Source organism: Enhydra lutris, unplaced genomic scaffold, assembly GCF_002288905.1.
Source record: "Enhydra lutris kenyoni isolate GAN:26980312 unplaced genomic scaffold, ASM228890v2 scaffoldscaffold11, whole genome shotgun sequence".
Classification (NCBI taxonomy): domain Eukaryota; kingdom Metazoa; phylum Chordata; class Mammalia; order Carnivora; family Mustelidae; genus Enhydra; species Enhydra lutris.
This window is the reverse complement of record NW_019154095.1, coordinates 28507012-28519406: the sequence shown is the minus strand read 5'-3', so window position 1 is coordinate 28519406 and position 12395 is coordinate 28507012. Positions and strand designations below refer to the sequence as shown.

The 12395-nt window shown below is 36.8% G+C and overlaps 1 protein-coding gene across 1 annotated transcript in view; it reads left to right on the top strand.

Annotated features, from left to right (window-relative positions):
- LOC111144628 (purine rich element binding protein G) overlaps positions 1-5204 on the top strand; it is a 37560-nt gene extending 32356 nt beyond the window's left edge. The window contains exon 3 of the mRNA XM_022499018.1: positions 4223-5204. Coding sequence (XP_022354726.1) covers positions 4223-4325 — 103 coding nt within the window. The 3' untranslated portion in view covers positions 4326-5204. The remainder of the gene's footprint in view (positions 1-4222) is intronic.
- The last annotated feature ends 7191 nt before the right edge of the window (positions 5205-12395 follow it).

The window sequence follows — 12395 nt, the reverse complement described above, 5'->3', positions numbered from 1 at the left end:
CTGTGATTGACCTATCTGTATATTGGATTTGGGGAAGTTGTTATCAGTGATTTATCATGCCCGATTCTTTCTGATTTTACCTCTTTTTTTTAAACTTTGTTAATTCCCTCAGAGGACTAGGATACCAATTGACATCCCATTCTCCATCCTCAGAAGATTAAGAATTTATTGAATTGGACATTTCTTTCAAATGCTTTTATATGATCACATTCTTACCTGAACATGGAGATTCTTGAACTGTAGGAAAAAGAAGGGGTTCTTTTTTGATAGTCATTGAATGGTCCTTGACTATGAACTAATCTTAATTTTATTATTTGCATTTTTATGTTTTTGTCAGCACTTTCACCCTAATTAAATGAGGCACTACACCACAATGTTTAGCCTGTCACATAATACAATGCAGGTGACCTGTCACTGAGAATCATGATCTTACCCTCTCTTTTTCCCTCTGAACAATTTTTTTGGTCTCAGTTTATAATGACATACCTCTGTAGTTTAACTTCATCACATTCAAACAACAAAAATATTAAAAATCTTACCTTATATATGTGCCACTGATTTTTTTAAAAGCATATTAATATAATTATTGCTTGGTAAACAGATCTTATTTTTTACTGTCCTCCCCTGATTTAACAAATGTAATGATATGGAAAATTTCCATACAGTTGCTTATTATTTTATTTGCTCCATATCTGTTTTCTGATCTTTAACATCCTCATGTCCTTATCATATTATCTCTATACATTTCCATTTAGAATAAACAGATAGAAGCATGAAAATTAATAACCCATACATCAGACCTTTTTGCCGTACTTAATAGGAATAAGCAGTTAAGGCTAGAAACCTCAATGTTTAATGCTGTTTTTAAAACTCAGTTATTCCATATATTGTCACTTCAGTGATTAAAGAGAGTAAGTATAATATGTAGTCAGATTAAAACAGGATAACTAAACCAGTGTTTAAAAAAAAGAAAAAGCTATGGTGTCTGTGCATTGCATGGCAGAATACTACTAAAATTTGCTTAAATAAATTCTCATGATGTTTTTGGTACTGTGGAAATGCTTTCGCTGTACTTGGGTTTGGATCTTCATAATGACAAAGGTTCTAACAGTTATCTTTAAAAAAAAAAAAACACTATCCTGTTTTTAGAGAGTTATAACTCATCTTCCCGGTTATATTTGTGATAAATTTGTGAAACTATACTATACTCTTATGAAAAAGGTAAAACTTATGTGTACTTAGATTTTGATAAGTAGCATCGTATGCATTTAAAAAAGATTTTTTGGTAACTTGTGGCACTTTGGTAAAGGAATGTGCAATTATAAAGGTTTATGCCATTTTGATTTTTTTTTTTTAATCACCAGGAATTACTCTTACTAGGCTTTAGATTGAAAACCAAACCCAATTTTAAGACTGGCACTTTTTCCTACTGGTAGTTCCTGTTTCTCTAATTATGTAGAACATTTCATTTAAACCATTCTTTTCAATGAATTTTAACTTTCCTCCTCCCTCCTAACCTCAAAAACCTTTAATTTAAGGAGCATTTTAAATTCATCCAGTGGTAGTTAGATAAGCATTTTAGGTATCATGGACATTTAATCTGGTGCCTGGCTTTAGTAATCTTCTGATAAAAATAGCTAAACTCCCGAAAAAGAATATTCGAACATTTTAATTAGTTTGTATGGGTTATAATCAACTGAGTAAGTTGATGTCCATATAGTCATAATTTATCTTAAAATCTGGGGCTGTCAACATAACTAACTACACAGATTACTTAAAATACCCTCATGTATTCCAAAGAGAAATGACAAGAAGAAATAGAATTCTGTATGATTATAGCTATTGTATACACTTCTGTTAGATTTCCAGTACTTTACTGTGATACACCCATGGGTAGTAGAAGCAAACCGAAAACAAATATAAATGCTTTAACATTGGATGTTGGCATACAGTTCAGATTATGCATAAGCTATTGCAATAAAAAAAATACTCATTGTGCCTGTATTTGAAGAATTTATCTTAGATTTCCTCTGGCCTTTTATACTTAAGGCTGTGCAATCATTTAAATGTAGAGACAACAGAATATATGAATGAATGAAATGATGGCCCTGTTGGCCATGGGATAAATATTCTGTTGTATTTTTTGAGAGCATTGCCTGTTGTCTATTATGACATAAACTAAATTGTTCACAAGCCACATGTGAGTCTTAAGTACAAATCACAGCATTGAGAAATTATACATCTCTCTTTTTCCTCACAAAATGAATTCAGAATTTATAATTCAGATTTATAATTTTAAGTTGCTGATTATTAAAAAGTACCTAATATGAATTTAAAGATAAAATGAAATAAGACCTATGAAAGAATGCTAATTAATAGCATAATCCTGTATACTATCACACTTCTGATAATGTTAAGTTTCTTATAAAGCCTTAAAATATTTTAGTGAAAAATTAATTACCTAGAAATGAAGGCACTTTATTACCTTGAACTAGCTATTTGTCTGTATAGAATTTGTCTAAAATCCCATAAAATATTCTTTATCCTTTTATAAATTTATCCTACTTATGTGTTTTTCTAAAGCTTCTTATAATACAATAATTCAAAACTATTTTAACTTAATAGAAAATTGTGTTATGTGATAGAACCAATGAACAATTCAGAAATAAAACTCTAGAGAAACAAAAGTGTGTGTTGAGAACAGCAAAACTGTTAGTCTAAGTCTACAATCATTTGAGGTTAAAATGTAAAATTTGGAGGCTTTTTCATTGAGCGATTTTTAGACAGCTTTTATTTTTTTAAATCTTATCTTTAATTGGTTCTACCTTGTGTTGAAATGTTGGTCAAATTATAAGGGCAATCAAAAGTATTAAGCCAGCCTGTCATAACTCAATTTTCTTTATTTGGTTTTTTTTTTTTAATGTAATTCTAAAGCATTAAGAAACAAGTCTTGTTTCTTCTATGTTCAAGTCAGCCCTGCCTGGCAAATTATCAAATTGAAATCAGGAACGTGGATGTGCAGCTCTCTAGAGCTGCTGTACCCTCTTCAGAAAATTAATAGTTGATTTATACAAGGGATTTGATTCAGAGGAAAAGGCATAGGATCCTTTTTTTTTTTTTTTCAAAAGTTAACTTTTTTCTGAAATTCATCCTTACATCTTTCTGATATTTAAAAAAAATAGACTAACTTTCATCCAAGAATGTTTTTTAACAGAAGAATATTTCATAGCAAACAAACTTTGCTTTCTTTTTTGTTTGGGGGCAGTTCACTTAATTAAAAAAAAAACTGGTTTATGATTACACTTATCTTTAGTTCTTTCTCTGTGGTGGCCATTTTTCTATCACCGGTTTTAAGTGTTTTACTAAATGTAAATGCTGCTTCATAGACGCAGTTATCATTACACAGTACAGACAGGAGTCAAGTTTATCAGCAGTCTTCTCTTATCAAGGAGAAACTAAAAATAAATTCCATGTCAGTTCTTTGGTTTGTATCTTGGTATCTTTTTAAAATACGATATATTAACCCAAAGGTGTGTTAATGTCATGGCATGAACAATCTTAAATGTAGATCTATTGAGTATTTTGTGATGCTGAGTAACAAACTTTTCTCAAATCTCTGTGATGCTGAATATTTTCCTTAGGAGGTTTTGTTTCATGTTAGATTGTTGTTCTGAAAGATGTTGGTCCTAGTGGGATTTTTTTTTTTTAACTGGGAAAACAAATAAACGCATGTATTACAAGTATAGCAATGGTGAATTGTAAACTTACCGTATAATATTGATTCTATTTTCAAAAATGTTTTGCTGTTAAATATATACAACATAAAATTGCTGCCGTACTGTAATTGAGTACTTTTTCTTAAATGACCCTGTTATCACTATTCCAGAATTAGAAGTTGGGCAGATACATGATTGACTCATGTGTCTGCATAGATGCGTCAAGGTATATTCTTCTCTTGGTGAGTAAAAATATATTTTCCTTGGCATCAGTGCATTGAGATCTGAATATACCTGTAGCTATCTGTTCCTATTACACATTTCTTATACAGTATCTTCTAATATGCCAAAATTGGCCTCCACACAACTTAAAATTGAGGGTTTGTTACATGCTTTCTAACAGAAAGGTTTTCAGTAATATTCATTATGGGTTTGTACTGTGAAAATAGTGAAACTCCCTTTAAAATTTCATATATGCTAAATTTAAATTAATATTTTTTCTTTAGCTCAAATTTCCCTAAATCCAGAGAGAATATCAACCCTTTTCACTGTTGTCAAATCCAGCATAAGGAACAGCCCTATGACACTACAAAAACAGTTGAGGAATAAGGAATAAGTCTCTTATGTTACACTTCAGAATAAAGGCATTGTGTGAACGAAATGAACCGAAGTTCATCATGAATGCAAGGCTTCTTTACTTGACATTCCTCCACCGAAGGGAAGACAAGTGTCAACACCATTGGCGTCATTTTTCAAACCGATCTTGAGTGGAATACCTTCCACCACCCTGGAGTACTTCTTGACTCTTAACAGGTTTTGGTTTGGGTTTGGTTTGGTTCTAATTCATTGAGCCTTTCAGTTTTCCAAAAAAAACCCATTTGTCAGCACTGAGCTAGAGAGACATAGATTTGAAAATACTTTCTTAAGAGATCATGTAACTCTATAACTCAATTTCAAAAGAGGAGGAGGGTATAGTTTCAACCCACTGCCTCTCACAAGAAAACATGTTTTTGAATCTGTAACTGTTTTAGTGTTAACAGGGTACAAAGTGTTTTTGTCCTGTATTGTACTTAAAGATTCTCATTGATTGGTGATTGTATTGTACTGTATGAAAACAAATCATAAATTGCCTTGTACTGTTTATAATAGACCATACCACGTACTACTTCAGTTTTTATGTTCCAAGTTTTCCAGTGATGCATGTCAACAGTTAGGTCCTAAAATTCTGTGGTGCTAATTCTTCCATATCCAATGGTGCTTTTGTGGATGCTAACTGCACACATGCTGAACAAAGCTTGAAGTTTAAAACTTTCCTCCCTTCCTCTGTTTATATAAAGTAAAATGAAATAACTTGAATTTGTCTCAAAGTATCACTGACAATCTAATAAACTGGTTTCTATGTGTGATTACTTTGGATTCTTAATTATTCTTCAGAAAGCAGATTAGTTCTCCCGGGCCCTTCGATCAACCAAAAGTTGATTTTACTATGTGCTTATTTTGTTATTTCATTTATGCCCCAAATTTTGGGGTATGTATGGGAATTTAAATCCAGTTGGCCTAGTTCCCTTAAGCAAGTTTATGTTAGATCTACAAAAACTAGACCCATCAGACATGGAAATTAGTATGTTGAAAAAACCAAAAATGTGCTGTTTGAGTGCCTTTATTTTAGTATGTTACTAATAAGGTTTTATTATCTACTTGAACCATAAGATAACATTTGCATGGAAAAAAGTATGCCTTCAGAACGTTTATTATTGCTCAAATGACATTGAAAAGGCCATTCCTGTATGATGACATTTAAAGTAAAAGTTCCACTTCACGTGTTTATGAAAACATGGACAAAAAAATAAAATAAAATTGGAACTTTCCAAGACAAACTGATTCCATATGCCAGAATGGCATGGTCTTACTGGATTTTTAATTTTAGCATCAGCACTAAGAATCACAGCATTAGGACAAGTGAAGCTGCTATCCTCATGAGGGCAGAGGTCTGTTTGTCCCAAGCTAGAGATATAGTCAATATTAAAGCAGTGTGCAAATTTGCATTCTAATCTTGGTCTCTTGTCCACCCCATGGGTAACCTTAAATTTCAAAAGAAAAGATCAAAATCAATCTAATAAAGCTCCTTAAGCAACAATCACTGATCTCAAATAGAAGACAAGCAAACCTGTCCATCTAATCTCGTGGGCCTAATGACTGAAATGACATTCCCATGCTGCTGTGGTTTTTTATTTTATAAAGAGTGTAGGTGCAGCAATTTTGCCTCAAATAGTTATTGAATCGTGTCTAACTTCTAATATCAGAAAATAAAGTTCACAGAATAGAGCCAATATGATTATCTTGAACATCTCCAAGACTATCTTGAACAAATGCAGTATTTACTAAATCACAACCTCTCCAAAGATATTTCTACTATATATTTTTGTAACTATCTTTACAGCATTCCATTCTATGAAAACTGGCAAACAATAAATGTGCTACAAAATAATTTCAGGTCTTTCATCAAAAAGAGAGAGAAAATAAGTAAGTCTATGAATGTTTTAGAATATCTTTACTTCTGCAGTAATATTTTGCCTGTTAATTGAAAGAAAAATTAATTCTAATTTTATGAAAAGATAAAGAAAAAACTGCTTTTGGAAAAATATCTACTTTTCAATCTACATGAAAAAATCTCTAATTTTTATACCTATAGCCACCAGTTTTATGTATTATTGTTCACCATAATGTTTGTCCCACCTAAAAAAATTATTCTAACAAAATTTATCAGGTTTTTTTTGTATGAAATTATCTTTAAAAATCAGCCTTAAATAAAATGAGTATACTCTGTAAGTTTGGTTCATTTATGAAGATAATGTAGTCTCTCCCTCTTTAAGTTAATTATTTAAGCTTTTTAAAAGTTACATAAAATTATGTTTGTCTTTAGTTTTATCAATATTATTTTGGTAAGTTGTATTTTCTGTTCCTAAGATAATAATTTCCCTTGAAGATCTTAAGCTCAAGGTGTCATCTGTAAATCTGTGAATGAAAGTACTTTCAATAAAGATCCAGATATTCTCCACTGAGGAACCTCTTTTGAAATAAATTTCATGTACATTAAAAGCCTAACCTGATTCATCTTAGGGAACTGACTTTTCTCATCAGGAATTGCTTTGAATTTGAAAATGGCCAACAATAATAATCTTGCCCTTATTAAAAAAAAAAAAGTCAGTCTGTAACCTGTATCATTTCAGATTTGTCTTCTTCATGAATTTTTTTAAACCATTGAGGTGGGTGCATACTGAGATCACATTAAGACTAAAGTCACTTTTCTTACCCTCCAGTTTATTGTTAGGGCAGTGAAAATTCATGCAAAAACAAATGAGTGGTAGTTTATAAGATTGAATAAGCCATATAATGCATGAGCACAGCATTGTACGTATTCTCCCAAATTGGTCTCACAGTCTGTGAGTAGTACCTAAAGCTTACACTTTCTGTAGAGCATAATGCTTGCCATCATAAAAGACTTAACAAAAAACTAGCTAATGAAAATATAAAGGACTCTTAATGAAAGAACTGGTCCTCAGTTTGGGGTATGTAAAAATGCAGTTTTGTTAGTTCATTCTGAGTAAATACACAAGAGATTTCTTTTAAACAAGATCATAAAGAAAACACCTTGAGCATCAGATACCCAGGGAAGAAAATTAATTTACAACAAAAAATAAACTGTTATTTCCATTGAGTAGGACTGAAAGGAAACTGTATATAAGAAATGGACTTCAAATTTTGCTTTATACAACTTTTTAAATTATTTATTGATAAGCATGTATTACTTTTATCATTTTTAAAATGATTTTTAGAGGAAGGAAATAAATGCTAAATAAATTAGAAGACCTGCATCAACTGGTTGCATATTCTCTTTCTGGAAGGAAAGTCTACTTATAAAATCTAATTAACGTCAGGACGTTGCTTGATAAGTATAAAATCAGGTAAAAGGAAATGAGTAATATTAATGAACAGCCTCATCATGTTATGATGGGCTCCATAAGGAACCAGAAGTCATTACATTAGCTCATCAGAGAAGTCATCCCAAGTCAGAGATGGAGATCACTAACATGCCCTTATGTTTTGTATCTTTTTTTCCGATTCCATCTTTCAGTGTGAAAATATTATTGCTTACCAATATAATTAAACTACATATTATATTTTTATCATTTTAGGCTCCTTAGTGATATAATTATCATTCATCATTAAGCATTAACATTATTCGTATATTACATAGTCATTATGTATTAAATCATAATTACTAATGCAGTCATCATTATTAGTAATAATTAGCCATACTTGGCATTATTCATTCACTATAATAACACCACTCATCATTAACAAAAGTTTCGTATACAACAGATATCCCTCAGGCTGCAGCCCTTCTTGATAGAGATTTTAAGAACATCCCAATTCACCAGTAGCAACTAATGAAGGATTAAAACCCTCTTACCTTGCCCACAGGGCAGAACATATCAATAGGTCATGGAATTCTTTCCAATGGACCAGATACAGCTCTAGAATCTTTTTCAGCTCAGCACTCCTAGCAGCCATTACCAGTTGACTAGACTTAGTGCACAAGGTTGGCGTATATGACACTCTGCCTTTGACATCTCAGGAACATATAGAAGCCATCTGTGTAAGTCTGGGTCCTCCAAGAAGCAGATGCCAAGATGGGATTGGATGTAAAAATAGAGTTACTAGAGGAAATGCCACTAAGGGAAAATGGAGGAGTTGATGAAGGTGTCACAAGGCAATGCAGGTCTGTACCCTAGGAAGGAAAAGACAGAAGAAACTAGGAAGGGAGGGAAGAAGGGCAAAAGAAAATTACTTCTTAGACTTCAGCACAGTTCTGAGGAAGTTTTAACTAAATGATGGGCAGTCCTGGAGCCAAAGTGACCCTTCAGAGGAAGCCGGCATCTTACAGGTATGGGCTGGCTTAATTCCTCTGCCACACTCAGTCATAGTGTGGTGGCTGAGAGCCACCACGGCAAAGCACAACCTCAGTACCAACTTGGTGATGGATTGCAGAGCATAGCAGAGCATAGCAGCTCGTCTATGGCTCACTTATGTGCCCCAAAGGAGGAAATCTGAGAGATGCATTTTCAGGGCCACCACAGGTTTCTGTTTGCACAGCACAGGTCTACATGTCCTTCTAAGTGGGAGGATCACCCTCCCCATGGTCGTCACAGGCCTTTCTTCGCAAGGGGAAAATTCAGGAAAGAGAAGTTAGGGAATACAGCCCCACCCCCAACGCTGCATTAGATCTCAGGGTCGCAACGGGAACGTCTCCTCTTCCTCCTCCCCCATCCATTCTAAATGACCCCTCACCTTAGCATGACGTGCCTTGGCAGGACTTGTCTGGTGGTAGGACTCAAACCTTCATTCCTGAGGGATCTGATCTCCTCATAATCATACTCTTCTCGGGCTGTGGTTGCCGTCCAAGTCCATTAGCAGTTACAACGGGGCAGGGAAGTACCAAGAAGCTGCTGAAGCAGATCGTGCACACATTCCTTCCTCCCTGCCTCCATTGTTTAAAGCAGCACTATCTCCTCCTAATGGTCGGGTTTAATTATCCTTGCCCAATTGGTGACTGCTGATTCCTAGGCACAAAAAGTCCCCAGTGCCCTGGCAGCAGCTATAAGTTATAGTTCACTGGATACAGGTTGTGTCCTTTGCCAGGAATATGCCCCATTTGGGGACTGGAACCTCCAGGCTGCAAAGCCCAGAGCTTCGGGAACAGGAGGCACCAGCCCCCAGTGGGTCATTAGTAGTGATGATACTGAAGCAACACCTGCTTCCACACCCTTGATTCTCAGATTGATGTCTTCTTCCTATTAAGTGCACAGCACTATAGAGGCAGGGGTCCCTGGTTTAGAGCACATACTGCGTCTTGAAGGCTGGCATCCCATGCTTTCAGAGTATTGCCTCCCATTGGCCCTTCTGCTTTCCATAGAGCTGACTTCCTCTGGATGGTGTGATAGTCATAGTCAGAGCAGGGGCCAACTCTATCCACCTCCTTCACTGGGAAGTGGGTGTCCTGGTTGGATGCCTCTGTCTCTGCTACTGCATGAACATGCTCCATTTATGTGCCCACTGTGCTAGTTCTGAGGTGGCAGTGGCAATCTCACCCATGTCCGTTGGCCAAGTCATTTTGTCTACTTGTTCGGGGCTTCTTCCGTGATGGATGCCTTCTGGTGGACATTCACTTACATAAAATGTCTCTACCCCCAGACTTTTGTGTTCTGATCTTCCAGTTTTCTTTCCTTTCAGGCCACTGACCAGAGAGCCAGGCCAATGACCACTGTCTAGGAACTGTAAATACTTTCACCTCAGGCCATTTCTTCCATATAGAGTTGACGATAAGGTGCACTGCTTGCAACTCTGCCCACTGGAAATATTTTCCCTGTCCACTGTCTTTTAAGGCCACCTTACCCATTTTCAGCTTGTACCCACATACCTAGTAACTTATCCATAAGCCAAGCTCAAGCTTTCTCTTTCTCCTTCATCTGGCTTTATGCGAACCCTCACATGAGCACAGGTGTGAGATGGGAGAGAGAGGGATGCTGCTGCATCTGTTAAGGATGCTAAGGATAAGGACCTCGGGCTGCCTGTTCAGACAATATATTCATAATCCCTGGTCCTACCCAGGCTTGATCTTGCAGGTATCATTTCCATCTCTTGGTGGACTACCCTTGGGCCCATCCAACTTCATGACTTGGAGGGTTCAACAGAACCCGAACAATGATAGGCAGTTTCTAGTCCACAACCCTCATCTCCACCAATATCCTACCCCTACCCTTCAATATCTGTTTCTCAAAAATTTCAAAATTCCTGACACTTGGCTTGGTCTTATTCCAGAATTGCAGGTGCCTGTTCTGTGAATCTTCCACTGGGGTTTGCCAAAAACTCTTATCTTTTCTCACTGCATCCTTCTCAATCCTGAGACTTCCAAAGAGGTAGGGTCTGCCTAATTGTAGGAACCAAAGAGCAGGACTGCTGTTCCTGCAGCAGAGCATTTCCTGCTCTGAGGCCTGCCCAAATCTGGCAGTTTTCTAAGTCACCCAGTATGCCGGCCAGAGTAAGATGCCTATCTGTGGAATGTGTTATCTCCTGAGCCCCAAAAAGCCAACCAGGGTGCTGAACTTCCTCTATATTATAGGGATGAAAGAAGCACCCCTGTATCTTTTACTTTGGAAAATATATCCTGGCATGCTCCTGATCATCGGACCCCCTAAAAATTTCACCAGAGTGGCAGGAGCCTGAATATTCACAGGATGCATAATGGAGCTCCCGCTTTCCACAGACCCGTTATTCCTTCTCCTGATCATAGGGAGCCACGAGCAATGTGGCCTGCACCGCAGCCTGAGCCCATTGCAGAACCCTTTCCTACTGAGAACAACTCAGAAATTCCCACTTCACTGAGTGTTGTCATTGCTCTTTCCAGACTTCTCTAAGAACTGCCTAGCAGTGAGTTTGCCCCATTCCCTGAGGTTTTTGAAAATCTTAGATCCTGAGAAAGTTAAATTCCAGGTCCCTTATCAAGTACTCTCAAAATATAGTCCAAGGTATATGCCTCTGGCTCCTGCTGGTACGTGCCAGAGAATTCTGGCAGCTTCTCTGGTGTGCAGTTTCTTTTCTTCTTCGTCATTCCTAGCATGTGTCCGCCCAGGCTATTCTGGGACTGATGTTTAGTTATCAGACAGGGAGGAAGTGAGGCTGGCTGCAGAGGGGAACCTGTGTTCCTTGTGAGGGAGAGGTCTCTGCAGCATCTTCTAGGGGGACAGAGTGCTGGCTCTTGTCAAGGAAGGATGGGACACCTCTGCAACCCTAAAGGGTGTGGCAGTGTTGGGGTGGGAAGGGGAAACCTGCAGAGAAAATATATTCAGGAACATCCATCTACATGTCCTTATCCTAGCTTTCAGGGTCCCAGGGTCCCCCAACCAGCACCTTGACCTTGGCAAGAGAGATCTGTCTTGGCTGAACATTCTAACATCTGAGGAATCTCTAAAATTCTGATTGCAATAAGTTTTTAGATTATTGCAATAATCTCTACAATATCTGATTCTCAGTCTGTTCAACTGTGTCTGTCTCCCGCACTATGGAGGTAAGGGCCTCTTTGTAAGCTACCAAAGAGACCCTCTGGTTCTTACACTTAGCCATTAACTGCTTATTAATGGCTCTGAGCCTTTCATTATCCTGCTGGTATCAATACAACTTAGCAGTCATCAGCCAACTCTGCTGTCTTTGAGGACATTGTTCTCACCATAACTTTAAAACACGTGAATCATCACATCTGCAACAGCATTCCCTCCTCAGATGGGACATCTCTCTAGGTCACTATCAATGAAATATGTAGCACTTGAGTCACCACTTCATGCTAGGGATTGTCCTTGCCCCATCTATCAATCAGGTTAACACCCTCTTTGCCCACTAAGTGATCAGTAGGTTGGTCCCAAATTTCAATCTTTTCTTGGATCATTCTTTGGGACTCATTGTGTTAGTCCAGGTCATCTGAAAAACAGAAGCCAAGATAGAATTAGGTAAGTGTAAGAGATTTCTTGGGACAAAGGCTGGTGAGGGAAAATGGGGAGCTGGAGGAAGCTGGGAGATCCATCAGACCAACGCAGATCCCATCCATGTGCAGGAGAGAAAGAA